The sequence below is a fragment of the Sciurus vulgaris genome, assembly GCF_902686455.1.
Source record: "Sciurus vulgaris genome assembly, chromosome: X".
NCBI classification, from domain to species: domain Eukaryota; kingdom Metazoa; phylum Chordata; class Mammalia; order Rodentia; family Sciuridae; genus Sciurus; species Sciurus vulgaris.
The window spans coordinates 74,949,285-74,971,849 of NC_136471.1; the positions used below are offsets into that span (position 1 = coordinate 74,949,285).

The 22,565-nt window shown below is 37.9% G+C and overlaps 1 protein-coding gene across 8 annotated transcripts in view; it reads right to left on the reverse strand.

The window, feature by feature from the left end:
* The window catches only part of LOC306650790 (uncharacterized protein), a 388,837-nt gene that overhangs the window by 335,852 nt on the left and 30,420 nt on the right, over positions 1-22,565 (reverse strand). For 7 of the 8 annotated variants that reach the window (XR_013761013.1, XR_013761014.1, XR_013761015.1 and 4 more), the window contains exon 2: positions 16,414-16,486. Coding sequence is in view for 2 of the 8 variants with exons in the window: in XM_079123104.1 (XP_078979230.1) it covers positions 16,414-16,486 (73 nt within the window). In the remaining 6 variants the exon portion in view is untranslated. Of the gene's footprint in view, positions 1-16,413; positions 16,567-22,565 lie in introns of all 8 variants that reach the window. The other variant, XM_079123103.1, reaches the window with a different exon arrangement.

Genomic DNA, 22,565 nt, shown 5'->3' on the forward strand with positions numbered 1-22,565 from the left:
TTAGTCACAGGGCAGAGACTCAGACTAATGTTTTCATACTTGATTACATTGCCTGGCACAGTGATTAACACATAGCAGGCAGTCACTTAGTAAAACATGATAGAAAATGATGGGTGGGTGGATGGATGGATGGATCGACAGGGAAGTTGAATGAAGAGACAGTAATGAAAGGATAAATGCTTTACATGTCCCTACTGACAATATGATCCTATCTCTTTAGTCTACTGCCAGTTTCTCCCAATCTTGCTCTATGTATTCCCATATCCTGGCCTGTCATCACACTGTACTTGCCATGTGATCCAAGTGTGTTCATGTGCTGCACATATCTCTAAATGCTCTAATAAATACTAAAACATTCATATCACACAGGACCGTTTCAGGACCTTGGTTATATGACTTCTTTCTATATATTCTGCCCAAATCAGAGTACATGACACATTAGTGGGCACACAGACATGAGAGTGTCAGATGCTGACTAAGGAAGTGAAAGTCAGAAAGTCAGAAATGCTCACTGTCTTAGTTCATTTTGTGCTTCTATAACAGAATACTGTGGATTAGCTGGGCATGTTGGCGTATGTCTATAATCCTAGTGGCTCAGGAGGTTGAGACAGAAGGATTGTGAGTTCAAAGCCAGCCTCAGCAACTTAACATGGTCCTAAGTAACTCAGTGAGACCCCGTCTCTAAATGAAATACAAAATAGGGTAGCCAAAAGAGAGCTCATTGCAACATTATTGTAGAAATATCTTCAGATAAATTAGGTGCAAAGTCTTCAGAAAGAAGTGGCTTTTATTTTTGTGCATGATTTACATGATGAGATGGAACTTATATTTTTGTTTTATAAGGTAGCATTCATTGTCACTCCAAAGTAGGCAGTGAGGTACTTCTTGAAAAGAGGTCATCCTTACTATGTCAATTCAAAGTCTGTATACTATTGCAAACTACAGGTTCCTGTGCATGCACACTGCATTAACCAGGTGTAACCTTCTTTGGAACAAGGCCTGCGAGTTGATCAGCTTAGTTTTTTACACATATCACTACATTCCAAAACTGAATAAAAATACTCATACCGGATAAAAATTCATCACCTAGATTTCTGGTATGAATACCTGAAATTATGTTCAAGACATAATAGGATTCTTAGAGGCTCTGCAAAAGCACATTATAGTGACAGGCAGGAAGCTTATACATATGCAGCTTTGATAATGATATTTCATTATAGACCATCAAGGTTTAACTTAGCATTAAAATTTGAAATGACAAGGGCAATGCCACCTTATAAATAAGTTCAAATATTATAGTATCACTGAAATAATAAAGTAAATTTAAGGAATCGTGTTCTACCCCACCCAAGACTTGATGGAATCCCAGAGTTCCCCCTCTAGTAAGGGCACTAACCTTTCCCATTCACTGAAATTGGACTCCTTTGCCTTAAATTTCATAAATTAATTAGCAGACAATTTCTGATCAGGCTTACTTAGTACCATCTCTTAACTATTTAATGTCCCACCACTTAGACTCTGAGGCTCTAGTCACTTGCTATCTTCTATACTGTGGACAAATAATCTTGAGCCCTCAGTAAGAGAAGTAAGGTGGACCCAAGCCATGCACACCCTGCCAATTGTCAACTGATATTTCTAATCTGAACTATTTTTGATTGGTAGATTTTCCCATCTTTTTGGAGCCTTTGCATCTACTATTTCTTCACCATGAACAAATAGAATGAAAGAACTGATAAGATAAATGTTCTCTCCAAAGGGATATTTCCTGTGGAGTAAAGGCTAAAAGACTGAGAGCCAGACTGGAGAAAGTTCAAGACATACTAGGAATAGAAGATGGCATAATACAGGCAGTCATGTTCCCTGTGTTCCTATGATGTGAAATCAAGAAAGAAACAGGCAGCTCATTCACAAAGTGGGTGAACAAAAAAAGTGGGGGTACTTTACTGGAAACTAAAACTGGACATTCAAAGCAGATTGGGAACATGGGCGGTTGGATATAATAAAATAAGGAAAAAATCCCCAGTGGCACAGCTGCTGCCACAGTCAGGTTGGAAGCTCTAGTCGGAGAGGTTCCTCTGTGAGCATAGTAGAGGGATAAGGGAATTAAAGAAACCCACATTTTTTGGAGGCCTGAGGCATGTCTGGGTATGGAGTGTTTAGAGACCAAGGACATTATGCAACAAACCTGAAGGACGGGCTGCATGATAGTCAAGTATGGGGAAAGAAGGCACCATCTCTTCAGGTGGTGTGCGGAGGACAAAGGAAGGAACCATTTTGAAGCTGTAGCCAGGAGCTGGCAACTGAGAAAGCTGATTCCTGGCAAACCCAACTTTGACCCAAAATACAGGCCCAGCAAACCCACACTGCATGACATAGAGTGTGCTTAAGTGACCAAAAGAAAATCCAACATGGAGAGTGGTTTACACAAGGGACAACTGGATGCAGAAACCCACCTGGCTCTACCCCTCCCATTCTAATCCAGATACTTGCAGGACTGGCTAGGAGAGGCACATCTGGCCAGGAACTTGGGAGAGTGGGGGTGGGAGGAACTGTTTAGAGACTGAACCTGAGACTGGGAAATGTGGGGTCTGCAGGTGACATAGGGGCCTAAGAACTGACTCCCCCACCACATGCGTATAACCCAGGGAAGCCCTGGGGTAAAGTCCTCCAGCATGGACCAACAAGTACTGGTCGCTGGAGGTGTGCTGATTTAAAACCTCTAGACCAAGTGGCACTCAGCAAGGAGCCTGGAGCCCACCTAAGCCTAAACCCTGCCTCCAGGAACATCGCCTATGGGATGACCTCTCTCACTCCAGCAATCCAGAGCATGGAGCATCACCATCCAGAAGAGCCCATCTGAAAATGCTGAGAAGAGAAGCTGAGAATATTTTGAACTCCAATGGAAAGAATTCTTTAGCTCTTCATCAAGATTTTTTAAAATTCTTTTTTATTGTTTAATTGTGACATTAATGATAACATGAACATTTATAGAGTTTTCTGTTTTTTTTCTTTCTCCTCAACTCTAGCATTTTTGAAGCCAATTATTTTACATGGATTAGTTTTTTATGAACTAGGATGTTTGATTAGTATATTTGTTTTGTTTTGTATTCTTTAATTTTTAATTTTTTTAATTTAAATTTTTGTTTTATGTGTATTTTTTCTCCTACTATCTGTTTCTCTTGATTCTCTCTTTTCTTCTGCTAACAGCCAATCTCCGTTGTTCTCTCTTTCACTCTTCCTTTAAGCTTTTACTCCTGTCTTCTCTCCTCCTCCCTCATAATCATCACATCCTATATCACTTCTGCTCTCTCCCTGTCCACCATTTGAAAATGTAAACCCTTTCGAAAACTTGTTCTTTTTATTATAGGCATAACTGATCATATAATTTCTGTTTATTGTGATAATTAACGTTTTAGACATCTTAGTAGGAACTATTTTGTTTAATGCTGTAAATTGTTTGCATTAATTTTTGTTATTATTTGTTTCCCCCTAAACAGTGAGGTACTGGAAACCTTCAGGGACACCATAAGTCCACAGGGTAGAAACTCTACTGCCTCAGATCCATACTGTTAGATGGGTAGACACATAAACAACATGAAAAAAACAAGGAAACAAATTGCCCCAAGCAAACCAGGATATTCCAATAACAGAATCCATCAATATCACAGTGAAAGAAATGTTAGAGGAGTTTAGAATGCACATAGTTAAACTGATCTGTGAAGTAAAGAATGATGTAAGAGAGCAAATACAGGTAGCAAAAGATCACTTCAATAAAGAAATAGAGATTCTGAAAAAAAAACATAAATCCTTGAAATGAAGGGAACAATAAACCAAATTAAAAATTCAATAGAAAGTATCACTGACAGTCTAGACTACTTGGAAGACAGAACCTCACACAATGAAGACAAAATATATAATCTTGAAAACAGAGTTGACCACAGAGAGAAGATGTTAAAGTATGAACAGAACTTCCAAGAATTATGGGATAACATGAAAAGATCAAATTTAAGATTTATTGGGATAGATGAAGGTGTGAAGATACAAACCAAAGGATTGCACAATCTTTTCAATGAAATATCAGAAAATTTCCCAAAGGTAAAGAACAAAATGGAAAATCAAATACAAGAGACTTACAGGACCCCAAATGTGCAAAATTACAAAGGACCCACATCAAGGCATATTATAATGAGAATGCCTAGCATACAGAATAAGGATAAAAATTTAAAGACTGTGAGAGAAAAATATGAGATTACATATCCGGGGAAACCAATTAGGATCTCAGCTGATTTCTCAACCCAGACCCTCAGAGCTAGGAGGTCCTAGGAATACATATACCAAGCTCTGAAAGAAAATGGATGCCAAGCAAGAATCCTCTATCCAGAAAAATTAAGGTTCAGATTTGAATACGAAATAAAAACCTTCCTGATAACCAAAAATTAAAATAATTCACAACCAGCCTGCACTTCAGAATATTCTTAACAAAATATTCCATGAAGATGAAATTTAAAAAAGTAAAAACCAGCAAAGAGAGGAACTACAGTAAAGGAATAGTCAATCAAAGGAGAAACTAATTCCAATTAAAAACTAGAAATAAACCAAAATGACTGGGAACACAAATAATATCTCAATAATAACCTTGAACATTAATGGCCTAAACTCATCAATCAAGAGACATAGAATGGCAGATTGGATTAAAAAAAACAAGACCCAACAATATGCTGTCTCCAAGAGACTCAGATCATAGGTAAAGAAATCCACAGGCTGAAAGTGAAAGGATGGGAAGCCTTCTATATCATTACTCCTTCCAGCAAGGTGAGGGGGCTTGAAATCTCCAAATATGATTGTGAATTTGCCTTTCTAGTTGTATTAATTTTTACTTCATATATTTGAAATTTTGTTATTAGGAACATATTTAGAATTGTTATACTTTCTTGAAGAAGTTACTCTATGATGGTTATGAAATGTTCCTTTTTATCTCTGAAAATATTTTTTCTTGAAATTTATTTTATATTAATAGCTCTACTTCAGATTTTTCATGCTTATTTTCCCCTTATTTTGCTTTAAACCTATTGGTGTATTGATATTTAAAGTGTGACATATGTATAGAGCATATAGTTATCGCTTGCTTTTTACACATGTTGAACATTTATACATTTTAATTAAAATATCTATATCATTTATACTTTAGGTAATTATTGATGTTGTTGGAAAAAAAAAAACACCTGACATAAAGCTCAGTGGAAAATTGGATAAATGATAGGTTTGATGATGTAATAGGAAAATAGTTTGAATAGTCCTGTTGTCAGTCTCAAAGAAAAGATTGGAATGCTTTTGTTGCAATTGTTCATTCTCTCATTTATCATATGATATACAACAACAGATTTATTTTATTGTCTTTTAACACTTTTTATTTTTCAAATAAAAAATTTTATTTTTCAAATAAATCTCTTAGGTATCCCATTATGGTTTTAATATGAAATTCTCTAACAACAAATAATGCTAGGTATTTTTTCATAGGCTTATTTGCCATTTTATATCCCTCTTCAATGAAATACCTGTTTATGTGTTTTGTTAGTTGTCAATTGCATTATTTGCTGATTGTTGAGTTTTCTAGTCTTTGTATATTTTGTAAACAAGTATGTGTATTGCAGAAAAAATAAAAAGTTAATGTTTCTGAAAAAAAAAGAAACACTAAGGTTGAACTTCCAATTCCAGGAAGATAAAGTAGTCATACTTTTTCTTATTCTTCTTATTAAATATAATTAAAAGACCTGTGCAGGAGACATAAAATAAGATTCTTGAAAGGTGAGGAGAAGAAGTCAGACTAGCTAGGTAACTTGGGACCAAAGGAACAATATGTGGTGAGTTCCTGGGGTTTTCTTTTTGCCTCACATATCCCAAATGAGGCAACAAAGAAGCCAGCAATCCAGAAGCATCAAAGGACCCAAAGAAAACAATAGAAAGAAATAACAGCCTGTTCTTTATAGCCAAAATATAAGGGGGAATGCAGTCTTGTTAGCAAACTTTCAGATAATAATTGTTCTACTCCAACCAAAACCCAGAAAGAATTGTGGAGTTACCCCATCCTTGCTAGAAAAGACTGTGTGAAAGGGATGAATGGCTGTAATGAGGTACACTCCTACCTTTGCTGTTATCAAGTCAGAGAAAGCCAAGCAGAAATCTGGGATTTTCATTACTACAGAAGAGTATCAGCAGAGACTTCATAGTGAGCCTGTACTACATTCACTGTCAACAATGAGGTGCCGTGCCTCCTCCCTCAGGAGGTGGATCCAAACTGACCTAGTGGAAAGTTGGGATTTTCACCACCTTCTAATGGTAATAGTAACAAGACAACCCCTCTGCCCATGTGGAAACCATGTAAGGAGCAATAAAAGCATTCCTACCCCTCCCAGCCAGGGAGGTATAAATGGAGACATAGTAGGAAGCCGTAAATCCCACCCTCCCATCCAGAAGTCCAAGGAGCAGGCCCCTCAGGTGTCAACAAAGGCTGTGTAGGGAATCTGGACTTCAATCCTGCCTGGCAGTAAAGCAGTGGCAATCACCTTTACCTGCCAGAGTAGTGTCAAGAAAACCCATCTTTAAAAGAATGTTTGAATAAGCTCCACTATCTCATAATTCCAAGTGTGTTCATGTTTACATATAAATTTGTTCATCAGAGCAAGAAGCAGGAATGTCTCCAACTGAATGAAAAAAGACAACAGGTGAAAATATCAAAATGACAGGAAAGTGAGAATTATCAAAGATTTTTAAATAGTTATAAAAACTTCAATGACGAACTACAAACATACTTGAAAAAATGAAAAATTAATAAACTTATAGATTCAAGAAACTGAGAAAACACAAAATTGGGGGGAAAATCCAAAGAAATTCATGCCAAGAAATATCTAAATCAGACTTCTGAAAATTAAAGAAAAAGGAAAGATCTTAAAAGCAATGAAAAAGAAATAACACCTTTACCATTTGAAGATAAACAACTTGAATGCCATGGATTTCTCATTAAAAAAAAAAATGCAGACCAGAAGGAAGTAGCTCAACATTTCTCTAGTGCTGGAAGAAAAACTGTCAATCCAGAATCCTATATTCAGCTAAAGTATCCTTTATGAATGAAGGTGGAAGCAACATATTTTCTGATGAAAGAGAACTCAGAATTTATACCAGTAGACGTACTCTAAAAGAATGTCTAAAGAATATCTCCAAAGAGAAAATAATAACAGAAGGAAACTTAAAATATCAGGAAGGACAAAAAAGTGTACAAAGCCCAAAATAGGTAAATACAATAGACTCTCTTCTTCCTCTTGAGTTTTCTAGATTACATTTGATGGATGAAGCAAAAATTATAACATTGTCTGAGGTGGTTCCAAATGTATATACAGAAAATATTTAAGATAATGATATAAACAGCAGAAGTAAAAGGACATCAAAAAAGATAAGGTTTGTATTTCACCTTAAAAAGTAAAATGACACCACCAGTTATGTGTGTATAATGTATTACCTACAGCAACCATTATAAAAGATAAAAAATGAGACATACTAAAAAGTACTAGAGACTGTATCATCCAACAAGATAGTGAAATAAGCCAGTCACAGGATAAATATTGCATGATTCCAATTAATATGAAGTTTCTGAAGCAATCAAACTCCTAGAAGCAGAAAGTAGTATAGTGATTACTAAGTGAGGGTACAGAAATTGGGAGGATGCTATTTGGTGGTTTAAAGTTTCACTTATGCAAGATGAGTAAGTCTAGAGACCTACTGTATAGCATAGTGACTATAGTCAATAATAATACTATATACTTTAAATATTACTAAGAGGGCCAGGTGTGGTGGCACACAACTGTAATCCCAACTATTTGGAAGACTGAAGCAGGAGGATAAGTTCAAAGCCAGCCTGTGCAATGTAGCAAGATCCTATCTAAAAATCAAGTTGCTAAGAGGGTACATCTTTTGTTAAGTATTCTTATCACAAAAATAATAAGCGGATAAGTAGATAAACAGGGTAGTAGGAAACTTTTGGAGGTGTTAGTAATACTTATAGCATAGACTGCAGTGTTGTATATTTCCCAGGTATATAGTTGAAATATGTAAAGCATTTTGGATGTCAATTATATGTCAATAAAGGTCTACAAGTAACAGAGTACACATAAATGAAATGACTATACACACATTGTTCTAATGCTTATTTTCTGGTTTTAATATTATACTTAATTTATATAAGGTATAACTCTTTTAAGAAACTGGGTAGATGGTACCTCTCTATTCTCTAGTTGCAACTTCCTTTGAAGTTATTTCAAAATTAAAACTTGAAAAAATTCTCTTTATAATAGTATCAAAATATGAGCAATATAGGAATAATTTTTTAAACTTGTATAAGACCTGTATATTGAAATATACAGTACATTGTTGAGATACTAAGAATAAATAAGTGGCAAGATACACTATATACATAGATATGAAGACTTTGCAAACCTTCCCTGCCAACTCTCAAGCACATTCTCTTAAATTTACCTGAACCTCTCAGCTCTATTCTGAGATTTTTCAAAGCATTAACATGGCAAACGTTTATTATTAGCTCCAAATACCCTGTGCTTGCTCACCATGACTTACTTAAGTACCTGGAATGAGAAAACCCTAGAACTTTTGAGGAGTAAAGTCCCAGGGAAATGAAAAGATAATTGTGGTAATATTTAAACAACAGGAGCACAAAGCAAAACCCACTGAAAAATGATTGCAGGGAACTCTACAGCCTCTAACCTCCAAATTTGCCCACAACTTAACCATTTTCATTGGTTCATTGACTATAAAGGGTTTTCCAATTACAGAGTGAATTTTCAGTATAAAACACTTTCAAGTTCTTATAGATTTTATGTGGAAGATGTGAATTTGAATAGTAAGTGAAACCCAGACTTGTATTAGTACAGTCACCATTGGGATCCCTTGTTTATAGTCATCAATATATGAATGGATCTACCTTGCTTGTACTATGAAACTGTGGAGGACAGAAAAGTGGCCATTTCATCAGTTCATCACTTTACAGAGCTTACATCGCCATGCACAAAATGGGCCTCATAGTTACTTAATTTTTCTCCTAAAACGTTCACTCAATTCTCCAGACCTCTCGTGCAGCAGTCTTCCTATTTTTCAAAAGGAATAAGGATTTGGAATAATGGTGAGTTGAGAGGAAGCCACCTCTAACGGGAGAAGGCTCAGGAGGGAAGGGCTCTCATTGCTGCTCTTTACTTCCTTGGATCCTTGGCCTCTTAACCAAATGTGGGGAAAAAGAAAAAGTTGTAGGCCTAATGAGGAACAAATCCAGGTACACAAAAAAGAGAACAATAGTAAAGATTTATTCTTTTTTTTTTTTCTTGCACTGTTGTCAGCACCAACAAGTAGATTTAGGAACTCATAGAATGGGAGTAAAAGATATGTTTGTCAGCTTTTCATTACTGTGACCAAAAATGCCTGACACAAACAACTTGCAGGAGGAAAGGTTTGTATTGGTTCAGGTTTCAGAAGTTTCAGTTCATGGTTGTACAACTTCACTGCTGTTAAGTAGAACATCATGGCAGAGGAAAACTGTTCAGTTCATGGCAGCTACAAAGAAGAGCAGGGGGAAGGGGCCATGGACAAGATAAATATCCCTAAGAGCATACCCCCAGTGACCTACTTCCTGTAACCATGCTCCACCTTCCTACAGTTTTCACCTCCTCTCAGTAGTCCATTTGAATTATTAACCCATCAGGTGGATTAATGATAAGGTTAGAGCCCTCCTGATTAAATCACCACCCAAAACCTCACCTCTGGACATTGTTGAACTGGGGATGAAGCCTTCAAGTACATAGATCTTTGGGGAACATTCCAAACCCAAACCATAACAGATGACTTGAAGGACAAAAGTTGAGAACCCTTTATAAACCTTCATGTCCAAACTACATAGCAGTGTGTCTTTACTTTCATCTTTGGGGGAAACAGCAGAACAGCCACGTAGGTCTGGAACCTAGGTGATAGGCTGAAAGTTAAACTTTAACTTAGAGCACTATCCTGGAGTTAGCAGATACTGAATCATCCAAAAATGGAGAAAATAAAATTATCCTACTTCCTTTTGTGACTATAGCTCATTTGACAACCTATGGGGAAGTGAAGGAACAGGGTAAGAATGTAAAAGCTCTGAGTCCTCAGTCATAACATCAACTAAGATATTAAAAATCTGACCCTTCCCATCTAACATACAGGCAGACACCTAAATGCTTATAAAGTAGTCAATAGAAGGTATAGATAAGGAAGGAGAAAGACAGCAGAACACTAAAACTGTGGTAAGGGGATAAAAGACTTAATAACTAAGGAGAGTTAAGAGGAGCTTCCAGAACATCCTGAGAGTGTTAGACTAACCCTTCTGGACATACAATAATCAAATCTAGAACAACCTCCCTCACTCTAGTCAGAAAAGCCTGCCCTAGGGAAGCCCATACCCCATAAGACCTGTTTTAAAGTCATAAAAAGTCCTCAAGAGTGATAGCTATATAATAAATAATGAAAATGCTTTCAACACTTCAGGTTTATCATGAAATGTTTGGGGGAAGTACCAGGGATTGAACCCTGAGGAACTTAACCACTGTGCCACTCCCAAGCCTGATTTTTTTTTTTTTTTTGAGACAGGGTCTTGCTAAGTTGCTTACAGCCTCACTAAATTGCTGAGGCTGACTTTGAACTTCAATCCTCTTGCTTTATCCCCTGAGCCACTGGGATTGCAGGCATATGCCACTGCATATAGCATATCATGAAATATTTTTATAAGGAAAAGGGGCACTGAGGCTGTCCCTCATGAACTCTTACTGAGCAAACTTTGCCAGTGTCTATTTCTTGAAGCTACTCCGGATGGTCACTTAATTCTAAAATGGACAAAGAAGGAAAAATTGAAACATTAATATGATCTTTATATGAAATGGATCTGCTTAACATGAGATTTCATGGACTCTAATTCTGAGGACTTTCTGGTTATCTGCTAGAGGAAAGATTTCCCACAAAGCATTGATAATAGACCTCTGTGTACTTGTTCTTACCTCTGAGAAGTCACCTGTACATGTGGTCAACGAGTTCTATTTCCTGACAGTGTCCATTTGGGAGGATATCACTCCCATAGATCACCTTCGGTCATGTTGTATGAAGCCCTAATCATAAGATATTCAGCAGAGACTAGAAGAGGTAATCTCTACTATGCAGACGCTAGGGGCAAGGTAGCCCAAATAGATTTCCTGAATGGAAAATTCTCAGAGTTTTTGGAAATCTCCTCTCAGTACCAAGTCCCTCTTTCTCTTAATGGCCTAACCATTCCCTCATTCAGTCAGAAGGTTCCCTTATGCACATATCCTTAAAAACCACAAGAATGAGAAATTATACTTCATTATATATGATGTATCAAGGTGCATTCTACTGTCATGTATAACTAACTAAAACAAAATTTTAAAAAATTTAAAAAACTCCCTGAGCAATACATTAAAAAAATCTGAACTGTCAAATCCTGTAGGCTCACACAGCTACTGGACTTCTATTTAAAAGATCTGGCCTCTCTCTCTCTCTCTCTCTCTCTCTCTCTTTCTCTCTTTTGTACCAGGGGTTGAACCCAGAGGTGCTTAACTACTGAGCCATCCCCAGCCCTTTTAAATATTTTTTTAGAGATAGTCTTGCTGAATCACTTAGGGCCTTACTAAGTTGCTGAGGCTGGCTTTGAATTTACAATCCTCCTTCCTTAGCCTCCTGAGCTGCTGGGATTATAGGCATGATTGGCCCTTCTTATTTATTCCTACAAGTGTGGTCTAGTTCATGCCAAATCCTTCATAGCTATCTATGGATTTTTTTTTCTATATGGGTTTGATACTAGGATATTAACCTCCTCTTGCTCTACCATCTTCCCCTCAGGTTAAGCCACATCAAACAATCTCCTGAAATTATGTGTATAAAACCCTCGTATATTTACCTCCTAACTCACTCTGATTGCAGGGTCATGGCCCTATTGATTTTTGCAGTGTTCTGGAAACTTAGAACAGCTCTTGGGGACACAATAGACACTACATATGGATACAAAGAAAAGAGAGGTAACAAGGAGTAAGTCCTTTTGGTATAAACTGAGGAGTGGAATAGCTGGGTCAAATGGTGGCTCCAATCCAAGTTTTCTGAGGAATCTCTGTACTGCTTTCCAGAGTGGTTGCACCAATCTTCAGTCCCACTGGCAATGTGTGAATGTATCTTTTCCCCCATATCCTTGCCAACACTTATTATTACTTGTATTCTTGATAATCACCATTCTGACTGGAGTGAGATGACATCTTAGAGGAGTTTTGATTTGCATTCTCTAAATGCTAGAGATGATGAACATTTTTTCATGTTTGTCGATCAATTCTATTTCTTCTGTGAAGTGTTTGTTCAGTTCCTTAGCCCATTTATTGATTGGGTTATTTGCTTTTTTTTGGTTAAGTTTTACTGAGTTCTTTATATATCCTAGAGATTAGTGCTCTGTCTGAGGTGCATGTAGTAAAGATTTTTCACCCCTTCTGTAGGCTCTCTCTTCACGTTCTTGATTGTTTCCTTTACTGAGATGAAGCTTTTTAGTTTGAATCCATCTCATTTAAATGATTCTTGATCTTACTTCTTGTGCTTTAGGAGTCTTGTTAAGGAAGTCAGGTCCTAAGCCAACATGATGAAGATTTGGGTCTACTTTTTCTTCTAGTAGGCACATGTTCTCTGTTCTTGTGCCCAAGTCTCTGATCCACTTTGAGTTGATTTTTGTGCAGATGTTGTCCTCAACACACCTGAAGCCTAGCCCTGTGTAAAGGTGCATATTCTCTTTTCCTTCCTTCCTCCCTTCCTTTCTCTTCCTCTTCATTTATAAAGACTTAGTGTCTTTGACCAATTACCTACATCACTGCTACTTTAAAATTTCATAGTATAGAACTGTGATTCCAGCTAGGCATGGTGGCACATGCCTATAATCCCAGCAACTTGGGAGACTGAGATAGAAGGGTCTCAAATTTGAAGCTAGTCTGGGCAAATTAAATAAATAAAATATAAAAAATCAAAAGGACTGGGGATAAATGCACAAGGTTTAAGACCTAGTACAAAAAAGGTGTTGTAACTCCAAAGTTATTGGTCTATTTTAAAAATGAACATGTATATGCATTTATCATATGTCAGACACTGTTTTAAGTACTTTAAAAAAAATTAACTCTTTAAATCATTCTAACACCCCCACATAATATGTGTAATTATTTCCCCTTTTTTACACATGATAAAACTAAAGTACAGGGATAGTAATAAAATTGACCAAGGATATACACCTATGAAATAATGAGCTGGGAGTTTGAGTTCAGAGATTACACTGCTAATTCAACAGCTATTATGTTAATCTTCTTTCAAATACCCAAACAAAATACCTAAGTTAATTAACTTAAAAAAAAGTTTGGGCTCAGTTCTGGAAGTTCCAGTCCATGGATGGTTGGCCCTAATGCTTTGGGCTTGTGGCAAGGCAGTGCAAGATAGGAATGCATGCTGGAGTAAAAGCACTTACCTCACGCCGGGAAGCAAAAGATAAAGGAAGACACTGGCATCCCTCAATCCCTTTGAGGGTATGAAACCAATGATTTAAGGACCTCTCACTAGGTCCCACCTCCTAAAGTTTCTATCACCTCCCAATGGTGCTATGCTGGGGACCAGAAATTTACCACATGGGCCTTTTGGGGACCCTTAAAATCCAAGCTGCAGCAACTATGTTGCCTAAAATTGAATGGATTTATCCAGGAAGGACATAGTTCACAACAGGATTTCCCCAGTATATGCTTTGGATCTGAACTCCAATAAGAGCAGGGTCCTAGAAACCTCTTCCAATGAAGACCTAGGCTAGGATTCAGCATCAGCAGCTTCTTGCTTTCTTTTTCTTTCTTCAACACACTCAATAGTGCAGCATAGCTTTCAGACATGTGAGAGAGTATTTCCTAAATATGGGGATAAAAGCATAAAAATCCTATGGAAAATATCTGAAATTAACAGGAATAATGATTGGAGTTTATGGGATATTATGGGTGATTTAAAGAAATAAATTGATTTTAAGCTGTAAAGGATCCCGTAAAGAATAATTATAATCTAAGTTTCAATATGAAAAAACTGAAGTATAGAAAAGTTAAGTCATTTCCCAGAGTCTTACAGCTAGGAATGAAGGAGAAGATATCTCCTAATACCCTGTCTCAGAGTCACTGCCATTATCTCATGATGCTGCTAGCCTCTGGAATTGAACTACAGCCACAGCAGAGGCAAAAGAGGAACTTTCACTCAGATTAAAGAGGAACTGCCATAGGTTATACCCATCTCTCTTTATTTCCTCTATTAATGTCAAGAGAATCTTCCTAGACCTTCAGGGGCAGCTTCACCCTTCCCAGCATGCATTTCCATATTCAGACTTCCATATTCAGACTGCACCTAGAAAAACCTTCACTCTTCCAACTTGTTTCTTGCCCTTGAGGCCATGCTCAAATCCTTTCTAATAGATGAAGGATTCAGATGAAATTCATCAGTGTCTCCAATATTCCCCCACTGCAGGTCATGGCTCCAGGATTATACTTTTCACTTATACAGAGATCTAAATCCTTCAATTGTGGGTTCCTGGAGGTAGGAGAAATGAGCTTCCAGTTCACCACAGTATTCATTAAGTGTTTATTGTGTGTACAATTTGTTAGGCCTTATGCCTGACAAGAGGATACAATAGCTAATGAGATACTGTCCTTGCTCTTAAGGTGCATTACAGAGATTAGAGCCACCAGGTTATGCAGGTACTTAATCTAAGTTCCATGATAAAAGTAGACACAGAGGGTGACAGAAAACAAATAAGAAACTCCAAGTATTTCACAATGGCTTTGGAGAAAATCATCAGGGGTCTCCTGGCCAGAGAAAAAGGTTAGAGAAGAGAGGACCATCTCTCCAAGAGCATTGTCAGCCAATTTGATGTGTGGTGAATTCATCCTCCACAAGGGTAATGAGAAGTCATTTCAAGGAAGAGCACGATTAATGGCTAGTTCTATACTTGTAGTCACTCTGGCTACAGAAAGATCTGACAAAAGAATTTGCAGTAGAGTTCTTGGTTTGGGGGAACAGAGGCTTCTACTTTTCTTCCTATGCCAGGTCAATTCAGATCATTAGCCACCTCTGCACTGTCTTCCAGGGAGCAAGTGCTATTACTCACAATGGTCATGACTAGATCAGTAACTCATTTACGCATCTTGCACATCTTCTCCCTTTATTGTCACATCTCATTTTTCTACCTCTGCCACCACTGCAGATAGATAAGTGATGACATGAAGATAGGGTCTGCCAAATAATCTGACCTCTCTTGCTTATTCACATTCCCATATCCTCACCCTTGACCAGACTATTTCAATAATATTTTATCAGATTAGAAAGAATCATCTTATCTTTTCTCTTTGTTCCACCTCTTACCTCAGTCCATCTCCAATACTGATTCAAGACTTTAAAATACACATTTAATCATCTGGCATTTCCCTACATATAAACATCTATTCATTCATGACATCCAAGGTCTTACATTGATGAGGTGCACAATGTTCCCTCAGAAAACCTTACTTTTTCACCTGGATCATTCACTGAGAATGTATCAATGCCATGAATAACACATTGGTCTGTCAAAGAGAAAGCTCTGCTCTTTTCCCAGAATACACTTCCTCTCAAAGCTCTACTACCAGTCATGATTATGTAGAAATCCTTAAAGCAGTAGTTCTCAAACTTTTAGGCATATTTTAACCTGAGAGCTTTAAAAAACTCTTATACTCATGTCACACCCCATATCTATTAAATCAGTATGTCTGAGGTGGGATCCAGACATTAGTATTTTCTGAAAATCTGTGGGTAAATTCCAACATACAGCAAAGTTAAGAATAACTACTTTAAAAGATAAATCATCATTGTATCTCTTCTAATAAATATGGGAAAAGTGGAAAATCAGGGTCTACCTGGGTAGTTAATATTAAGAAAAAATTAGCTCAGAAAATCAGATTGGTACTGGTAAAGCCTGAGTAGGTCTCTCTGTGCACACCATTTCTGAAATCAATCAGGGATAGATTATGGATTTCTGGATTTCATTGAGATGGGTTTACAATGTCCTATCCATAGTCACAGTAAACCTGGAATTACAGACAGTCAGGGGAAGGAGTCAGGATTATTAAAGAGTATGTATACAATTAGTGTAACTTCTGTAGTTTTATCTGTGAAGTATCTGTGAGGTGAGCCCTTCTTTAATATTCACATGATCACTATCCTAGTTAAGGCCTGAAACCTTGGGTCTATTGCAGCAACTTTATAGCAAATTTACCTGTGTTCAAATTCAGTCATACTCACCATTTCCTCCTGCTGGTCTTGTTCTGTTGTATTCAGGAAAAGCGTCAAGCATTCCAGGGAGGTTTGAGTTTTCCTGGAAGAAAGAACACAATAGGCCTGGAGGTGACAACAGAGAGTGTAGTCCATTTGGGGAAGTATAATTGTTGAGCAAGTCTGAAAAGAGGGAGAAGGAAAAATGGTGAAAGGCTGAGAATTGAGCAGATTAGGAAGAGCCATCTCATCATATTAGGGAGACTGGAAGGCAAGGAGTTGACAGCCTAATCAGGAGAACTGACAATCTTACTTGGCTCTCAGATCACTCTAGCAGCAGTAAAATGAATGATAGGAAGGAAAGGCTGTAGAAGAGAAGACAATGTATCCAACTCTTACATAGACAGAAAGTTAAAGAGAAGTGCATGCATCTAACAGGTATTTAGGAAGCCAAACTCAAGGAATAGAATCTATAGTTTGTTGGGTTTCCGAGGAAAGAAGACTTCTGTGATGACTTCTTGTCAACTTTTCTGTTTCCATGATTCGCAAAAAACCTCTAGATGTTACTTGTGGTCCCCTAAGGAGTCTTCAGGGTTCAAAGAGTCTGGGGGACTCCCATCACCAAGCAGTTTTTTCAGCAGTCATACCTCTAACCATGTGCAAATAAACTTACATCCTACTTATAACTTAGATCTCCATGTAACTTCTCCATCTTGTCCAAGAAGAGAAAAATGTCCTAGTTAGGTGATTTCTTACCTGAAACAGCAGCCACCACAAGGGCCTGAAATATAAATATGCATAATAATTTCGCCCCCAGAGGCTTATAGATTGGGTCATGGGCCTATCAGACATCTCCTTGTTGAAACTTCAACAAATATTTCTGGGTACAGTTTGAGCACAGAAACAGTGGATTAGGAGTTGCCTAATATGTAGGATCCAAATAGTTTTTTTTGGAATTGGGCTGTAGTGGAGGGAGAGGTCCCTGCAAAGAAATATTACAGTAATATGCATTTATTTTTCCCCTGTTTTTCTCCCTGAGTTCTTTATACTAATAATAGGATTCGTGATCAGTATAAAATGAGCAAATCCATGGAAAGCACTTAGAACCGTTCTTGGCACTACATATAGGATTTAGTCAATATTATTTAATATTCTTAGAATTAGGAGGTCACTATGTGCTGAAATTTTTCTATTCTCTCTCCTCACAAGTCAATATCCTTGAAATCAGAGACTGTCTTTCTTGCAGGTAAATAATAGTATCTAACAAAGCATGCAGAATGAATGAAAGAACCAAAGATATTAAATTATTAATGAATATAGCCCTTCTCTGTAGACCACCACATATTCCCATAATCTATACAATAGTTGTCTCAAACCACTAAATATCTTAAAATGCAGCCTCTGCTCATGCCTTCAGCTCTAACTTTCCTCCTCATGTTGTTTACAACCTATGGATAGATCTTCCCTAGCTTTCTCCAGAGTACACTGTCTAGGTCCACCTTCTCCCCTTGTCTGCAGGCACAGTATATCCTTCTCATTAATTATTTTTCAGGACCCAGAGCATATACATCCAGAAGACTGGAAGCCTGACATGAATGGGTGATGAGGGCTAGTGGTGATCCAACAAACAACTGTAGATCATACAGGTTAGAATGAAGGAACAAGCTTTGGAGAAAATGAATGGGGGAAAAACACCCTATTACCTAATTTACACTCTTTACAGACCTTGCCACAGAAGTTCTAGCCCACACAAAAAGAATGGGGCGGTGGTCACAGGCCAGAAATTTTATAAATAATGGGAAACATATAAAGAACTTCTCAGAGCTGGGCACGGTGACGCACGCCTGTAATCCTAGCAGCTCGGGAGGTTGAGACAGGAGGATTGCGAGTTCAAAACTAACTTCAGTAATGGTGAGGTGCTAACAACTCAATGAGACCTTGTCTCTAAATAAAATATAAAATAGGACTGGGGATGTGGCTCAGTGGTAAAGTGCTCCTGAGTTCAATCGCCAGTACCAAAAAAAAAAAAAAAAAAAAAAAAAAAAAGAATATCTCAGGGAAATAGTGAGAGAAGTCCTGAGGAATATATAGGATAATTCAGCTCATTTAAAGTCCTTTAATTCTCCCCAAATTGATTAAAGCTAGGGAAAAAAATCTAGGGAGTCTTTTTAGGTCCCATAATTCTATAGTGGTGACGCCAGGAGTAGATTCAATGTGTCCTGTCCTAGAAGTTCCAATTTTCCTCAACTGTTTCTCTTACAGGAAAAGGTTAAGAGACTGAGGCACTGCAAAGTTAAATAACTTAGGATATAAGGCAATATGTCCTAGCTCAGAGATTTTGTACCCATGTATATATGTGAGTGGGAAGAAGATAATACAAAAGAAAGACCTATATTATTTTTTGTACCAAGGATTTAACCAAGGGGCACTTAACCACTAAGCTATAACCCTAGCCCTGTTTTGTATTTTATTTAGAGAGAGGGTCTCATGGAGTTGCATAGTACCTTGCTAAGCTGCTTTGAACTCATGATCCTCCTGCCTCAGCCTCTTGAGCCACTGGAATTACAGACATGCACCACCACACCCAGCAAAAGGTCTATTAAAATTTTTTTATTTGTTCTTTTTAGTTATACATGACAGTATAATGTATTTTGATATATCATACATGGAGTATAACTTCCCATTTTTGTGGTTGAACATGATGTGGAGTTACAATGGTCGTGTATTCATATAACATAGGAAAGTTATGCCTGATTCATTTCCTATCCCCCCTCCCTTCCCTTCATTCCCCTTTGTCTTATCCAGTGAACTTCTATCTTTCCTTTCCCCACTTATTGTGAGCTAGCATCTGCATATCAGAGAGAATATTGAACCTTTGGTTTTTTTGGGATTGGCTTATTTCACTTAGCACGATAGTCTCCAATTCCATCCATTTACTGGCAAATGTCATAAAGTCATTCTTTATGGACGAGTAAATTTCATTGTGTATATATACCACATTTTCTTCATCCATTCATCTGTTGAAGGGCACCTGAATTGGTTGCATAGCTTAGCTATTGTGAATTGAGCTGCTATGAACATTGATGTGGCTGTATCTCTGTAGTATGCTGATTTTAAGTCCTTTGGGTATAGGCCAAGGAGTGAGATAACTGAGTCAAATGGTGGTTCCATTCCAAGTTTTCTGAGGAATCTTCATACTGCTTTCCAGAGTGGTCGCACCAACTTGCAGTCCCTCCAGCAATGTATCAGTGTACCTTTTCCCCCACATCCTTGCCAAAATTTATTCGTACTTCTATTCTTGAAAATTGGAAAGGCCTCTTCTTAAAAGCATAAAGAGAACCACTAAGGAAAACTGACATGGTCAAATAATACAGGTCTAAGAACCTCTCATCCAGTCTCCATGCACATTTGTGTGATAATTTATTTGTACACAGTTGTTACCTTGCAGTCTATTATACATATTGTCCTAGAAGAATGAATTGGAATAGTTTTCTCTCAAAGTTCTCAGCACCCAAACAGCTAAAGGACACTTGACTTTGGGCCAGATGTAAAATCTTTACCCTGAAGAGTCTGTTTGTGCCTGCCCATGACTAGACAGTCTCTGTGTCAGTCAGTATTCATAAAGGGTCTGCCCTCCATCATTTTACCCTAGCTCACATGTTATTGTGGCACACTGCCATTTAACAAAATGAGCACCTGGGTGAAAACGACATAGAAAGTTCATGGAATAAACCTCAAATTCTATCAGGTTCAAAGAAAGATTATTGCAAAATACAGTATAATATCTCCTGCACTTTTCCTTCACCATCCCCCTTTCTGTTAATAGCACTACCATCCTTCAGCATTGACCATCAAACCACTCTATCAACAACCCACAATCCAATAAGCAAATCATGTATATCAGAATTCTGTAATGTCTCACATATATTCATTCATATTTCCACATTATCATGAGTTATCTAGAATGCTAAAAAGCACCTCATCTAAACAACACCTCTTAAGCCCTACAGTGCATCTTTTAAATTTCACAGTTCTTGAACTGACATTTTAAAACCACAGATCTGGGGTATCTTTCATTGTTTTCTCACAACCCTTTGACCAAGAGATAAACCAGAGAAAAATCTCTGCTAAATATACATTGGCCACCAGGTGTGATCCCCACCTACTTTTTCCAGCACAAAACACAGTTCTACACCATACATGCTCCTTCCAGAGTGATTGCTACCTCTGATTCTCAAAATCACATGATGGAAATATTGACCAAGTTGTATTTTTATTTTGTGTGCATGTAAGAATATGTAATGATTCCCATCATTATGTACAACTATAATAAAAGTATGAAAAAATAAATTTAATAAATCACATGATGGATCCTCTTGTTGGAAAATTTCTTACTCCCCTCAACCCCTACAATTACTGTGATAAACATGGTCTCTCTTCTACTATGATTCCAGAGCTGATTCTCCTGAGCTTTAGTGCTTTCTGTGGCATTTGTATAGAGCCTTACCTTTTCTCTCCAGGCACCGGCACATAGAAGTTGTATATTTATCCCTGCAATGTGCAGGGAGGGGCGCACCTGGTGGATTTCTAGCTGTCTCCAGGCTACCAACACATAATTCAAGGTGCAGTGCAACAACTCTGACACTAGAGGCAGTGTTTCCTAACAAATAACCACAGGACCAGAATTATTCAGGAATTATCTGAAATTGGGCTTTAACTCTAAGAGAGAATAAAAAGATTTCAAAACAAATATTACAATTTCTGGCGCAGAGTGTTTGCCTCCTTCCCCTCTGCATGTTGGGTCATTCCTTCTGTTAATGCCTTCAGAGATCAAAGATAAAAATGTGGGAAGCAGCAAGACTTGGATGATGGAGTGGGGTCTGTACTAAGAATTGCTAGGAATAAAGGCAGAGGAGAAAGCAAATCCCTGCCTGACAGGAGCTTTCAGTCTTCCTGATACAAGGAAGACACTCCTTTACAAACAAAATTGAAGATGATCCCTTTCCCTGGCTCCTGTCCCTTCCTAAACTTGGGGGGAAGCCCTCCATTTCTAACACATATGGGGAATACAGTGTTCCATTCTACTCTGTCTTGCCCTGAGGGTATGGCCCCAGACAAAATGACATAGACCTTGTATATAGAAAAGTTCAGTATGGTAATTTACCTTCTTCCTCCTTTCCTTTACAGCATCTGTGACAACAAATTAGAGGGTAATTACTATACATAGCATCACAAATAAAACTGCTTGTATCTATACATCTGATGTCCAACATCACAGAATACATTCCTCTCATGGATTCTGGCATACCACCAGAACTGCCTACAAATCACAGCCTGATCTGCACCCCCAATGGTGGGGACTTTAATTGCACTACCTGTGCTACATCACTACTATTCCCAGCTCCACCTCTGGGACCCTCATGATTTGGGAGCATGGGGAGACCCCAATACCCAATGTGAAGACCCTCAAATCCTTCAAAACCCAAACTGAACGTAGTACTGTAGTTCTTCCTCATTGTTTGAAAGGTCTCTGCAACAATATTGAGTAGACCCAACTATTTCCTGAATACCACAGCAGTCAAGATGAGGTCCTGAATTCTCATTCTTTGAATTTGTCTCAATTCAAAAGAAGGTGTGTCTAGGCCTAAGGTGACTAACCTGCCCCAGTTAGTCTGCACCTCCAGGCCAGCAACACGTAATTCAAGGTGCAGTGTAACAATTCTGACACTAGAGGCAGTATTACCTAAATTATAATCACAAGCGGACTCGTTCAGTAAACATCTGGGATTGAGTATTAGGAGAGAACGCAAAGATGTCCAATAAGTATTGTAATTCTTGGCACAGAGGGTTTTCCTCCCTCCCTTCATCCTGGGTTATTCTCTCCTAGTCATTGACAATGCTCTTCTCTTTCTCTCTTTTTCCCTCTTTCTCTTTTAAAGGCACACACATGTACACACATGTTGAACACATGCATGCATGCCCATATATGTGCAGCCCACCTTTGGATATTCTACCTTTACCAGGCCTCTCACAGAAAATTAAGATGTCTCTTAACTGGCTTTCCCATTCCACTTTCTAGGTTTCTCAAAAGTCTATTTTGAACATTATAAAGGCTCATCAATCCATCAGCTTCTAACTAGAAATGTGTTGCAGGGAATTGACAAAGTGGTACTTGGAAGAAA